The sequence below is a fragment of the Choloepus didactylus genome, chromosome 7 (genome assembly GCF_015220235.1).
Source record: "Choloepus didactylus isolate mChoDid1 chromosome 7, mChoDid1.pri, whole genome shotgun sequence".
In the NCBI taxonomy this organism is placed as follows: Eukaryota; Metazoa; Chordata; class Mammalia; order Pilosa; family Megalonychidae; genus Choloepus; species Choloepus didactylus.
This window is the reverse complement of record NC_051313.1, coordinates 41,221,618-41,236,603: the sequence shown is the minus strand read 5'-3', so window position 1 is coordinate 41,236,603 and position 14,986 is coordinate 41,221,618. Positions and strand designations below refer to the sequence as shown.

The 14,986-nt window shown below is 38.3% G+C and overlaps 1 protein-coding gene across 1 annotated transcript; it reads right to left on the bottom strand.

Moving 5' to 3' along the window:
• Window positions 1-2,200: 2,200 nt before the first annotated feature.
• CD164 (CD164 molecule) lies at window positions 2,201-12,270 on the bottom strand. The gene is made up of 6 exons (XM_037844036.1): window positions 11,980-12,270; window positions 9,427-9,504; window positions 8,570-8,641; window positions 8,191-8,226; window positions 6,416-6,472; window positions 2,201-4,790 (listed from the first exon to the last, which is right to left on the bottom strand). The coding sequence occupies exons 1-6, from the start codon at window positions 12,161-12,163 to the stop codon at window positions 4,624-4,626; spliced, it is 594 nt and encodes a 197-aa protein (XP_037699964.1). The 5' UTR covers window positions 12,164-12,270; the 3' UTR covers window positions 2,201-4,623.
• Window positions 12,271-14,986: the final 2,716 nt, after the last annotated feature.

The window sequence follows — 14,986 nt, the reverse complement described above, 5'->3', positions numbered from 1 at the left end:
TATGTCATGCCACTGCCTTCTCGCCTCCATGGTTGCTGCTGAGTAGTCACTACTTAATCTTATGTTGCTCCCTTGGTATGTGGTGAATTGCTTTTCTCTTGCTGCTTTCAGAACTTGCTCCTTCTCTTCAGTATTTCACAGTATGATCAGAATATGTCTTGGAGTGGGTTTATTTGGATTTATTCTATTTGGAGTTCGCTGGGCATTTATGCTTTGTGTATTTATATTGTGTAGAAGGTTGGGGAAGTTTTCCCCAACAATTTCTTTGAATATTTTTTCTAGACCTTTACCCTTCTCTTCCCCTTCTGGGACACCAATGAGTTTTAAGTTTGGACATTTTATTTTATCTATCATATCCCTGAGATCCATTTCGATTTTTCTGATTTTTTTCTCCATTCTTTCTTTTGTTCTTTCATTTTCTGTTCTGTGGGCTTCTAGGACACTGAGATGTTGTTCGGCTTCCTCTAGTCTTGTACTGTGAATATCCAGAGTCTTTTTAATTTGGCCAAGTTTCTTTTATTTCCATAAGATCTTCTATTTTTTTGTTTACTCTTGCTATGTCTTCTTTATGCTCTTCTAGGGTCTTCTTTATGTAGCTTATATCCTGGGCCATGGTCTTCTTGATGTCCTTTAAATCCTTTGCCATGTTTTCGTTCCTCGATTGTAGATCTTTGATTAACTTTGCGAGGTATACTGTATCTTCCGATATTTTGGTTTGTGTGTTTGCAGTTGGAGTCTCCATATCTTCTGGTTTTATCATATGCATTAAGATTTTCTGTTGTTTTTGGCCTCTTGGCATTTGTTTTGCTTGATAGGGCTCTTTCAAGTTGTAAAGAAAAAGGGATATCGATCTAATTTTTCAGGAGCACAGTTTGGTGACGTACACTTTCTCTAACCAACCAGCAGATGGCGTCTGTGAGTCACCTATATCCCTCGAGTCAGTTCTCAACCTTTTTTCCGCTTTGTGTGGGGAAATGATTCTTGTGGGTTCAGTTGGAGAACTGAGTTTGGGTGTGTTGCTGGAGCTGTCTGCTCTGAATGTGGGCGTGTGTACAGATAGCCAGGGAGGAAGGGCAGTTCTAATGTTCAAATCCCCCAGGATCCCGGAGATTCAAGGCCACTGCACAAGTCTAAGCCTTCATTTCAGCTCAGCCCCAGCCTCTCACTCTCGCTGATCCATAAACCACCGGACATGGCGTACTGTCCCTGGGTTCTCCGAGCGGATCCCCCCTCCCAGCCGTGCTCTTCCAGTAGCTCAGCCAAGGGACAGCTGTGCTACATCATCAGTGTGCACCGTCCCACAAGGGAAGCCCTGGGCCGCCGGGCCGTGCAGCAGTGCACTCCCAGCCCAAAGCAAAAATGGCCCAGTGGGGTGTCTCAGCCCCCTCCTCCTTGCACTGTTCCTCCTTCCCAGCTCCGGGACAGCTGGCGGGGCTTTGGGCTGCGGGCATGGCCCCGGGCAGGAGTTTATCCAGCCCTCCAGGGGCTAGCCGCTAGCCGCAGGGTTTCTTTCTGCTTCCGGCTCTCCCCTCCGCCCCCCCCGAACCCAAGGGTATCTGCTGTGGGCTACCTTCCCGGCCAGACAGCAAGAGGCCAGCCCAGCCCCCTCTTGCTGTGTTTTTCTGCGTGGTTCCCACAATTGCTACTGGAGCCGTTTTTTTTTTTAAAACAGCCAGTTGGTCTCCATACGCTGAACCCTGGCTTCCCCAGCCCACCGCGCGGCTGCAGGTCTTCCAGCCAGCTTACTCACTCATTTCAGAATGCTGACTCCCGGTTTCACCAAGTATACGGCCCCTCTGGAGCTAGGAGCCCTCTTCCAGTTGGTGCATCGCTGTAACCAGTTTTCTAGGTCACTTTCTGTTTTTTAGCTAGTGTTTTTCACGGAGGCGTTTTTTTCGCCCTGTCTCAGCTAGCCGCCATCTTAGTTCTCCCCCTCTCATAAACTTTTAACTTGGCAAACTAGGGCATTAAGGTGGTGATCTGCAGTGCTTTGTGGAAGATCAGCTTACATGTCACTTCCATAAACATACAAGTCTTCTCCCCAACTATCATTTTTAAGGCTCTGTTCCCCACTGATGAATACAGCACTTAGTTAATACCTGTGTTACTAGGGGACCATAAAAAGTGAGTATAAATCCACTGGTGTTAAATTTCATAATCAAAATATAAAAACACATTTCAGTTAATAAAATACAGCAGATTAATTTGATAAACATGTAAATTTATTTCAAATCAGTTTGGTACATCATACAGATTGGTTTTGCCGTCTGAGTAAACTGAAATAGAAATTTCTAAATACAGCAGTGTCTACCTGTGCAACAAATATCCATAAGATAAGATAAGGTAGCTGATAGAACTACATCTGCAAGAACAAATCAGATGAAAAATCTGAAAAGGTTTCTACATACCTTCTGGATTACAAAAACCCAAAAAATTATTAATGGCTCAAGATATTAAATTGCTAAGAGGAGGAGGGAAATGGGACTGAAAGGCTGTTGAGTTCTGTTGCAAGAGCTGCTCTGTAGATTTGCAAAATATAACACTTTTTGTTAGAGTGGTGCTCAAAATTATAGAAGGTGAAAGGTGTCAAATCAAGCTACATTTGCACAAAATTTACTACTTGTGTTGATATTAATGTATGGCAAGGTATTCATTATCCAGATAAATGACAATTATACCACTGCAGCTAATTTTTGCCCATTTGGGATGGAATGGAAATTCTGTATATTTCCAAATGCATTTTATAGCTTATAGCACTTATTAAAAACTAACAGCCATGGCACCATAATAAATTTTGTGAGGTACCTAGAATATTACTACTAATGGAAACACAAAATGTGAGGGAAACACAAAGTGTGAGGTAAACTGACCTATCTTTTCCCAAAAACCTTTGAAGCCAGGGATTTTAAACAAGTAAGGCACTTGAAAATACTAGGTGTATGTACAAATGTGCAAGTAAAACAAACTTTAGCAGTACCAACAAGTAACAGAAAAACAGTAAATCTTCATTTTAAGAGCCTTTAATATAATTATCTAAATAAATGCAAAGAGTTTCAGTTTATGAAATGGACCAAAGCAATTTGTCTTTCCTATTATAAGACATTGAAAACCAAGTGCTAAACTCAGCCACTATAGCTAAATAAACTAAAATGAAAAAACTTTAATGGTAATCTAGAAAAACATTTTAACTAATTTAAGCCTCTGAACTAATCCAATATGTCAAAGGCAGGGGAGAAGGTACCCTTTCAAATTTTTTTCTAAATTGAAAAAACTAGTGCTTCACGAGAAAACTACAGAAGTAAAAGTATGCATGCTCATCACACTATGGGAATTTAAACCAACAAGAAAGGAAGGGAGAGAAGGATAAATAAAGCTCAACCTAGTCATACAAGCGTAGTCATAAAACAATAATATTAAAGATCTACAGTAATCTGATCAACCCCAAATTCTTAGATTTTCTAAATTCACATTGGTCATATTTGTTGCGTGAAAACTTAAAATGATTGTCTCATTTAGAGTCAGTAAATGATTCTGAAAACGTATATCCTTCTTGCCTTGTGAAAGTTACTTTGCAAGAAAGCTTGGTGGAAATCCTTTCGAGGTACAGTGTTACGATACTTTTTTTGAAGTACAAAGGAAAATATAATTAAACCAGTTATATCTCTAATAATGCTTTCTTAATAGCCATTAAGAAAAATGTTGGGAGGTTTAATACCTGAATGCTTTCAAATTTGTATCATCCTTTAGGTTAAGTTATTCAGCTCTAAAGTAAAGCAGACAAGTTTTCAACTAAATATCAACAGTATAGTATCTAAAAGCAAGTTTACTACTGCTCACATCAACAGTTACATCCTCAGAACCAACCTTTTACCTTCCTTAATGTGAAAGAACAAATCACAAACAGTTAAAGTTACAGTCTACCTTTCAGTCTGTCTTTTAAGGCACTGTTCTTTATTTTCTCAATGACATAAGGTGCTTTACAAGTATGAATAATAACCTGCTATATGGTTGTATCCCTTCATTTCTTTAAATCTGGAATGTAATTCCCTGTGTGGCATCTTATTTCTAATGTAGAAAAATAACTTATCAAGCACAGAGTTTACTCTAAGGATACAGTTTAGTATTATTAAATTTATACATTTATTCCATGTTTTAAACGATAGCCAAAAATCCACCTGATTAATGCTCATTTGGCACATTCTTCTCAATTCTGGTCACTAAACTATATCCTGAGTTAGGATGAAAGTAAGGCAGCTTTCAAGCTTTAAAATGACTAAATTTAAACTGCCAAGAGTCATGAGGTTGTCTGCTCAGGACAATATTTTCCATCACTTACAAAAAGTTACATTTGGCATGTCAAGAAGAGAGAACATAATCCCACAACAGCAGCCATTTAAAATAAAAGAAGACAGCCATAAGGATTCATGCAGAATAAATATTCCCGTTGAGCAAAATGATTTAACTGATTTTTCAAGGACGATGCTCCAAATTATCCTATATGCATCCTTTGGAAATTTAAAGATCCTAGATAGCGTCTTCCATGTGGGACATCTTGAAAGATAGTATTTTTGTTTCAATGAATTATTCAAATGAACCACCAGTCTGTGTTAATTTGATGATGTTTTACAGAGTGTGGTAATTTCGTTCTTTAGATTTGCAGAATTTATAGAGAAAGAAAATTACAGCCTGAACACCCAAGACAAGGACAATTCCTCCAATAAAACTGGCTGCATCAAAGGTCGACTTCCGTGCAGGTTGTGAGGTTGGAGTCAAAGTGGTATTTGTTGTACCTGTTAAATTCAGATAGAAATAGCAATTCTTAGTAAGTCTCCTGGTCCTCTATCATCCTAATTTTAAGAACCACCTGACCTTCTATTTTTGCCATGCGTCAAATTTATATAGTATCTCCCTTTGAGTCAACTCTTTAATTGCAAGAATTACCCCTAAGTGAGGAAGATAACCATTTCTCAATCCCATTCTTCATTCTGTCCAGGGATATCAAATGGTCAATGTTTGCTATTTTAGTTCGAATAACGAATGGACAGAAAAAAGATTCTCCTAGTATAAAAACTATATCCTGGGAATATATTAGCCACTCTTAGAATTTGCAATAATTTCTTCAGACTATATATTTTTAATTTATTGTTAATTCATTAATTTGTAATAAATATATCATGAATACTGGAAAGAGCATATAAAGGAGTATTGGTTATCAAAATATTAGCTATTAGTATTATGAAAATATTCCTTAAAATAACAATAAGAGTAAATATTAACAATTGTGTTGAAAACTCAAATGACTTTTTAAGTTAGACACTGTAAGTAAAACTGCAGCCTCAATTTTCCATGTTTCAAAAATAATCAAGAAGTATCTGCAATTTATAATTTCAACAAGCAAAGACCTTCTCATTAAAGGCATCTTAAATAGTACTTTGTCAGAAAATTTTTAATTATGAGAAAGTATTACCAATTATGAGGAAAAAGAGCAGAGTAATCTGATTTTCTTTCAGGGAGTAAAATGTTTCAAAAGGAAAAAATAAAATATTTAGATTAAGAGAGGCTCATCCATTTTAATAAAAAGCAATTTCATATAAAATATTTATGAAAATTTATAATATTAATAATTTTATTTTTTTCTTAAACTTGCTCTGGTGGCTCTATAATAAGCGGACAGCTTTAAAATTAATTACACTATCTTGGATTCCTTCCTGTGAAGACAGAATGGCTTCACTGAAACTGAAAGAAAGATAGAATAAGAACGAGGCCAAAGGAATCAAAAAAAACATTAAAGATTCATCAGTATTGAGACAACAGGGTACTTTAAATATGGATAGAGGAAAGGGTTCCTAACCTGTGTACCTAGTCATAATCTAAATATGACTTAGCTTACAAAAAATTAAATCAATTAAAATTAATTTTCACCCACATTTTCAATAGTTATAATGCGAAGTAAAAAATGAAAAGAAATATGGTAAGGTGCATATCTGGCACTGATCTTGGCCTTTTAAACCTTTCTCAGTAAAAGGGATGGATATATTCCCTTCTCTCAAATCACCACGGTCTAATACAACACACAATCAGTTCGTAATATTTTTCAGTGTTTAACTTTTTTTAAGTTATAACAAATTAGATTTCCCCTACAAGTTCTGGGAGGATTTTGGATAAAAAGTATTACTTAATTCAATGTGTCAGGCCAAATAAGAATTACACATTAAAAAAACTAGAAGAAAACTTTCAGGAAACCTATCATTAATGCTTTAACAGCTTATACCATGGTTCATGGCTAAATGTAAGAGATGAATTTCAGTCCACAGATACGTATGAACGAAACTGGAAAATGCTAGTAGAAACAGTAAAAGGCAATATTCTACCCAAATCCTACATCACTGTTAATTAAAAAAAAAACTTTAATTACCTGATGTAGTCACTGTAGGGGAAGTTGTAGGAGAGGCAGGCTGAGTTGTGGTTTTAGCTGGAATGGGAACAAAATGCATTTAAAAACTTCACAAAACTTAAAATTTCTAACTTCCCAGTTATAGAGCATCAATCTTTTAAAGATAATGCTACCAACTTCAATATGTTTTCAATTTTTTTTAAAGACTGAAGGCCCAATTTTAATTAGTGGTTCATTTTTAGGAATACTAGCATTTAAGTGTATTTTAAAACATTAAGCAACCATAAAATTGTGTCTATGTTAAGGTCTATGTACATATCTATGTATAAATCTATGTAACTATCCAGACAAATTTTACAAAAAGACACAGAGAAGGCAAAGCGTTAGTATTTAGGTGAGGAAACTATAAGATCTTTATGAATAATATTGTTTCTTAAAAAAAAACTATTAATTTAAAGTCATGGTCAGAAACAATACAACTTCTTTTTATATAAGTATAACGATTTGCCTCATCTTTACCCTCTTCATTTCACAGGTCACAAAACTTTTCTTAAAGGGGCAGATGATAAATATTTTAGGCTTTGCAAGCCATATGGTCTCTGCCCAAACCACTGAACTCTGCAATGTGTAGTGAAAAGCAACTACAGGCAACCTGTACATGAATGGACATGGTTGTGCTCCAATAAAACTTTATTTAAAGAAATAGGTAACCTGTGGCCACAGTTTCTGATCCTGATTTTAGATTATAAGAGCCCAAGGGTAAGCTTTATAATACCAGGCTGCACGAGTTCAAAATATCATTTGATGATACCTCTAAAAGAAATGCACACTCTGATAAGAATTAGCTTGAATGAGAAAACACTTTAGAACTGAAGTACTACATTAATAAGATCTCAAACTACTGATGTCTATTATGTTCAGATGCCATTTCTAAGGGTTCTCATACCTTTCTAGAAAGGTCCTGGATATATTTTATATGTGTTAATATTTTCCAAGTATCAGATGATCTAAAAGCTAAACGAATTCAGAATTTGCTGGAACATCTGGGAAAAATTTCACCAAGAGGTTTTCCTTCAAGTTAGGTTCAAATTTCTGTAAAGTGAGAGGGCTCATATTGTAGCCAAGGGGCTTCAATACTAAGATTTGCTTACTTTGGTGAGTAGGTAGGGATGATGGGGGGGGGGGGGACACAAGGAAGATTAATTTATACAAGGTTTATATTTTTACAAAAAATGTAAGGCGCTATACAAATGTTACTTCTATTTGACTAACATACATACTACATACTGAATAGATTTCACTTCAAAGTAATATGCTTAACTCACAAAAGAGACAGGGGATCAAATAACTTTTGATGATGCACAGTAATGTCATAATCTTTGCCTTTAAAACAATCAAAATAAAGAAAAATCTCAATAGGAGTAAATATCTTCCTAAATTCCACTAAAATAACAGAGGCGATACTGTGCTTTAATAATTATACTTCAAAAGAATAGGCCTGAATATAGTTAGAAAGTAGATCTATAAAGACTGGGATCCTCATATAAGTACACAGCCCATATCCCAAGGTGCAAAGGATCCTAATTCTAATTTCTACAGGACCATGAACAAACAGGGAGTTTAATGCATATTTCTGAAAGCTCTGATTTCTTCTGTTAGTATTGATAATTCTAATAGACATTTCTAAAATTATTCTAATGACCTTTAGATATTTAATTACCAAAAAGTGATCCATCAAGAGTTTTAAAATCCTGAAAGGAGGAGGGGAAGGAAAAAAGCCAATTATTTTGGATTACCTGTAGAATTGGTTGGCAACGGAGGGGCAGTAGGAGCTATTAAAAAAAAAAAAAAAATACACCATATAAATTTAAGTTGTCTTAAATATCACAATCTATATATCACTATTCCTACCCTGCAGTCATTTGAGTGCCAGTTTCAGTTCTTGCAATTCTTAAGAAACCACCTGTGGGAAAGACTGACAGTTGCCTTCTCCCCATATCATTCTCTCTTTCTTCCAAAACAGAACCATCAATGTTTTGCTATTTGCATCCAAATTTCTAAGAAGATTAGAATCATGGAAATGCTTCAAACAAAACACTGAAACAAGGCATCTCAAGGCAGTGATTTTCTTCATCTCTTTGGCCACTTTCCCTGACGGCAAATATGAATACTTACCAGAACAGGAGTCTGTGCTGTTCATCACATGGCAATCACTAACTGTCGAATTATGTGAACAGTAGCTCTTATCTGTTATAAAAAAAAAAAACTGACAAATAGAACCACTCATATTATCTTTGACTTTGCTACTAAGCTCCACAATAGCTTCTAGAAAAATTTAAATCTAAGAATAAACACTTCAGAAGTTCACAAACCAACAAATACTCCATTATTCTCCTTTCCCATTGATTTAGTAACACTAGAAGGAATATCCCCAAATTTATCCTTTTAAAATCCATGTGAACATATAAAACAGATAACTCTGAAACATTTAGATCTGAGAATAGTAGTGTGACTACCATACAGTCAAGGAAGGCTGTCAGAACCCACAGAAGAGGGCTGAGTCAGCAGGGAGAAGCAGCCACGCTCTAAAAAAGCTTAGCAAACAGGGGAGGTGTCCCGATAGCAGGAGCAAGACTTGTGTTCCAGATACAGTGCTTTCAAGTCTTCCTAAAATAAAAGCCTTCCTGGGCCTCGGTGCACAGACTTAGAGCAGGAGTAAGAGGAGCATCCCCACCCCCAACATATCCTAAAGTAGGGCATTCAATCTCTAAAGCCTGCTAACTCCTATGTACTGCCAAACATGAAGAGGGGTACCTTTAAATTCCATTTTAAAAAGATATTTATGGAGTTGGGGGTGTTAAGCAACTGGCACTTTAAGGGAAAACATCTGATTCCCAAAATAAATGTGCACACTATCCTGAATGTTCTACATAATTTACAAACATTCAGGAATATACTGTAATATATTTTTAAAATGTTTCAACGAAATACTTTTGTATTCTCAAAATTAAAGCAATCCCTAAGTTTCTTACCTTCTTTACATTCTATCCAGAAGCAGGTGGTATTAGCATTGACACAGGATAAGCAGGTATTGTAGTTTTCACAGATAACTGGGGGAAAAGATGTATGAAATAAATGAATTCATTGGTATTTCAAGTTTGTTCTACTTACCTTTTTTAAACAATAGCACACGTTACATACAGTACAAGAATTACTAATTCAGAGAAATAGTAACTTTATAAAAACTGACTTACTAAGAAATTTCAACCATTAGGAACTATGAAGCCAAAGTCAAGTCAACTCAAAAAATAAAACAAAAACAAGCTAGTGGTACCTATACGATCCTTTTCACAGGGCAACTATTTGAAAGACATCTATAAATGTTTAGGGTTTCTTGAGGCATTTTAAAGCATCATTAAAAAAAATAAAAATATTGGGAAAAAAGGCATTTTTCCCTATAAGGCCAACAGTACACATATGGAAATCACTGCCTCCAAAAACATCAAATTAGACACTGAGACTTTTAATAGTAACATATAAAATTTATTACAAATTGAACCCAAGCTCCAATGATGCCCATTCTTAAAGTAAGTTAAATTTCCCAGAGATTCACAATTCATAAATGACTCACTCTTAAAGGGTCTGCCACAATAGAAGCATAAAAGACAACATCTGGAGGAGCCACATTTTTATACCTAATTCATAAGATCCTTGTCAAAAACAGTTTAAGCCAAATGGTCCAGAAACAACCTCTAAAAAGGATAATTCCAATTCAATGTCTGGACAGCTGACTAGAATCCAGAACTGGGCTCTATTTCCCTAAAAACTAGATGCTGTGGAGAAACAATCCCATTTGCTTTCCTCCCGCCTAAAAAGTAGTTCTGCATAGAGGCACTGCCTTTCAATACTTTTTCATTAATATTTACTAGAGGCTGGGACACTATGGACACTTGAGGAGAGCAGAAAGTAGAAACAGGATAACTCATCAGATGCTTTCATACAGATGAAAAAAAGCTGGGTTTTTAAAATCTTTTGTGCTTGATACTGAATGCCTGGGTACAAAGTGAATGTTAATGACAAACGACTGAACTTGCTACCTTTCAGACTATATCTTATCCAACTATGACTTCCAAAAAATACAAATCATCTTTTTAACAGGCATTTCAATTACACAAAGGCAATTAACTTATTTCCAAGTTTCTCTTTAAACACGTGCGTGTGTGTGTGTGTGTGTGTGTGCGCGTGCACACACACACACACACCCACCCCACTACAATTTTGGGAGGAAACTGCCAAATAAAAAGACAAAAATATTTTACTCTATCATTTTAAAAATAGCGCAGTTAAAATTTCCAGCATTATACTTAAGTTCCTTTCCTCGTTTTTAAATTAAGTCTTGAAAATAACTTTAAGTAGGCTCTGACTTTAACGTAAAACTATATTAAATATTAAGCTTATTCTATGTCTTACTACATTAAACTTTTAGGGAAAACAAAAACCAGCTAAGACATTGTGGAACAGTATGATAAGCCTGAGAAATAAATAATGCCCCAAATCCTGACATTTTAGCAACCTTCGGTCAAGCCAATCAAGAAGCCAAGTTACTCCCTCCCAATATTAACGAGAACGACCAAGAATATTAGATTTCAAGTTTTAAAAACACTTGGTCTCTTTTAACTTTATTACTTCAAATTTATCTTCCCTCCCTCTTTTCGGTTCTCAGGGCATCCAACAATTTCTGCCTTAATAATCTACATGCCTTAGGTAGCCCCTATTCGATTGCAGAGATTTACAAGGTGTATCTCCCTGGTTGGGTTTTAGAAAATCAACAGACCTGGGTTCCAACCCAAGCTCCACCACTTACCAAACAAAAGGCCCTAGCTGAGTTATTTTATCTCCAACTCTTCGTCTACCTCCTAGGTTTCAGCACCTACCGAAGAGATACGTGCAAACCACCAGAGAGCACTTTTCCTTCTTTGCACATAGCACGGAGTGCAAAGGTTTCGTTAACTAAATCTCATTTTTACCAATGCGCAAAATCGATGGAATTAAATCTCGGGTGACTTTTCTCATATCCAAGTCTGAGACACCAACCAGCCTTAACGTCTTTTTAAGTTTTTCTTTCGCCAACTTCCGGAAAAGCCGCCCTCAGGAAAAAAGACATGAGTGAATCTGTACGACCAGCCTAAGGAAAGGAAGTTCGTTCTCACCACCAACTTTCGAGGCTCGTCGACTCACCCCGTAATCAACCCTACAGCCGCCACCGCGGAAGGAAGCCACGTCCCCTCTCTTCCGAGCCCAAGGCGAGGCCAGGGATTACGAGGCACTTTCAAAAAGCACCACAGCATCAAACACCTTGGGGTTCGGAAACAGCCCAACGGCCAGTCGGACGCGCCGGCCTCCTCCCCGCCGGAGCCCTCCCCACCCACCCCGCGCCCGGCCCTGTCCTGCACAAGGGGAGGGCCGCCATGTTGCCGGAGTCACCACTGCACCCCGCGAGCGGCCAGCCCAGGCCCTGGTCCCGCGCACGCCGCAGAGACAGAACGGCTCGCGGAACGCAGAAAACCGGTTGGACCGGCGCCCACCTGGTGCTAGAGTGGTGGTCGGAGGGGGCGTCGAAGGGGTCGTCGGGAAAGTCTTGGCCGTGGGCGTTGAGATCGCGGGTTCAATCACGGTCGGAGTGACGGTCCTGTTGTCAGCCGCGGACAGCACACAGAGCGCTGCGAGGCAAGCGGCAGCCCAAAGGAGCGGACGAGAGAGCCCCGACATTGCGTCCTCGACGTTGGTGCTCCAGTGAAAGTTGCGGCGTACAACGCTGGCTTCGTCCCTGAGTCCCCTGCAGCGCCGCCCCCGAGACTCCGCCCAACCCACAACCCCCGCGATGCGGTGCGGTCACGTGAGGGGCTCCGGACCGCGGCGTGCGGAGGCGTGGCGTGGGGCATACCAACTGGAATCCGCGGGAGGTGGGAGCAGAGATGGCGAGGCTGTCAGAAAGCTACTTTACTATAAGGCGCAAACTATCCAGACGCAGAAAATGGCTTTTGTTTTCCTCAGAGTACCACACAGCACACAGCTGGGCTTTTCTGGTTCTTGTGGTACGGATGACCCGTACCCTGGCTTGAATGGATCAACCTACGTGACGTGGCGTAAGGCATCCTCCTGGGCGCCCAGGGAGGCCCTAATTCCGCGGCCCCACGTGATCCCTGGGGCCGCGCTGGTGGGGCTGGTCTTCCCGGGGCTGTCCAACAGGGCGGAAGTTGTTTCTATAAGGTGCGCGTAGGTCCTGTGCAAGAACGAAGTTTGTGCTGTGCTGCCCCATCCCCAAGGTACTTCTGTATATCCACAGTAGGACCGCCGCTTTCTTCCTTTGAAAATCGACTTTGCTGGGAGTAACCCCGTAATGGGACTCCCCGGGGAAATGGAAACACCAGTTGGTAAAGGAGTTTCTACTTGGCTGCCCACGTATTGTGAGCGACCGAGCTTGGAAAGAAATCAGTACCTTGCCTTCCAGGAAGAGCTACGTACCATCTACCTCCATCACACTTTCTCCCAATCTGACTTTTCCGACTTTCTTGCTGCTATTGAGAAGCTAGTGTAGCAGCAGCCGATCTCTCTCATCCCTACGACTGTAAGTCAGATTCAGGTGGTTTGTCCATTCCCACCCCCGCTTTACAGGTGAGGAAAAGGAGGTTTAGAAAAGTAACGTGACTTTCGGAAACGATTGCTTGGCACCAGAGGTCGATTTTAAAGTGCCTGTTAGTGCTCACGCGCTGCTCAAGCTTTTACTTAGGGTGAGCGCCATCTGATGCACAGTCTCACCAAAATATTTACGAGTGCAACTATGCTTCCATCTAATGATTAAAATTAGTCTTTAAAAAGCTATTTAATTGCAGTCTATTTACAGTTATTTTATATTTATCATGTTTTTACAATATTTTATGAATTAGAGAATTTGTTGGTTTACAGAAAAATCGTGTACAAAAATACAGCGTTCCCATATAAACACCGTCCCCGTAATACTTTGCATAAGTGTGGTACCTCTGTTACAATGGATTAAAGAAATGTTATAATTGTACTATTAACTACAGTCCATAGTTTATATTAGGGTGTATCCCCCCGCCCATATACCACCCTATTACTACCACCTTTCATTAGTGTGGTACATTTGTTATAATTCATGAAGAACATTTTATAATTGTACAATTAACTCTAGTCCATCATTTATAAAATGGTTCACTGTGTGATACAGTCCTAGGTTTTATCTTTCAATTTTTATGCTAGTATCATATATATGACCTAAAATTTCCCCCTTTGAACCACATTCACATATATAATTCAGTGCTGTTAATTACACTCACAGTGTTGTGCTACCATCAACACTATCCATTTCTAAAAATTTTACAATCAACCCAAATAGAAATTCTGTACACAATAAGCATGAACTCCCTATCCCTACCAACTCAGCCTCTGGTAACCTATATTCTGGAGTCTAACTCTTTGAGTTTGCTTATTCTAATTATTTCATATCAGTGACATACAATATTTGTCCATTTGGCTTGTTTCACTCAATTTAATGTCTACAAAGTTCCTCTATGTTGCATGAACCAGAATAATACTCAGTTGTATGAACCAGAATAATACTCGGTTGTATGCAGATACCACATTTTGTTTATTCTTTCTTAGGTTTCTTCCATCTTTTGGCAATTGTGAAAAAAGCCACTATGAACATCAGTTTACAAATGTCTGTTATAGTCCCTGCTTTCAATTCTTTTGGGTATATACCTACAAAAGGGATTGCGGGGTAATATGGAGTTCTATACTTTGCTCTCTGAGGATCTGCCAAACTGTCTTCCACAGTGGTTGTACCATTTTACATTCCCATCAGCATTGAATGATTGTTCTTATTTCTCCACATCCTTTCCAGCACATTTATTTGCTGTTTTTTTTTCATAGTAGCCGTTCTTGTGGGGGGGACATACCTTGTCGTGGTTTTGATTTGCATTGCTGTAATAGCTAATGATGTTGAGCATCTTTTCTTATGCTTTTTAGCCATTTGTATATGCTCCTTGGAGAAATGTCTATTCAAGGCTTTTGCCCCTTTTTAAATTGGGTTGTTTGTCTTTTTATTGTTGAGTTACAGGATTTCTTTATATATTCTGGATATTAAACCCTTATCAGATATGTGGTTTCCAAATATTTTTTCCATTGAGTAGATTGTCTTTTCACTTTCCTGATGAAGTCCATAGATGCAAAGAAGTTTGTAATTTTAATGAGGTCCCACTTATCTATTTTTTTCTTTTGTTGCATGTGCTTTGGGTGTAAAGTCCCAGAAACCGTTGTCTAACACAAAATCCTGAAGATGCTTCCATACATTTTCTTCTAGAAGTTTTATAGTCTTGGTTCTTATATGTAGATCTTTAATCCATTTTGAGTTAAATTTATATATTGTGTGAGATGAGTTCCTCCTTCATTTCTTTGCATCTGGATAGCCAGTACTCCCAGTACCACTTGTTGAAGAGACTATTCTTTCCCAACTGAAAGGACTTGGCAGCCTTGGCAAAAATCAGTTGGCCATAGATGTGAAGGTATATT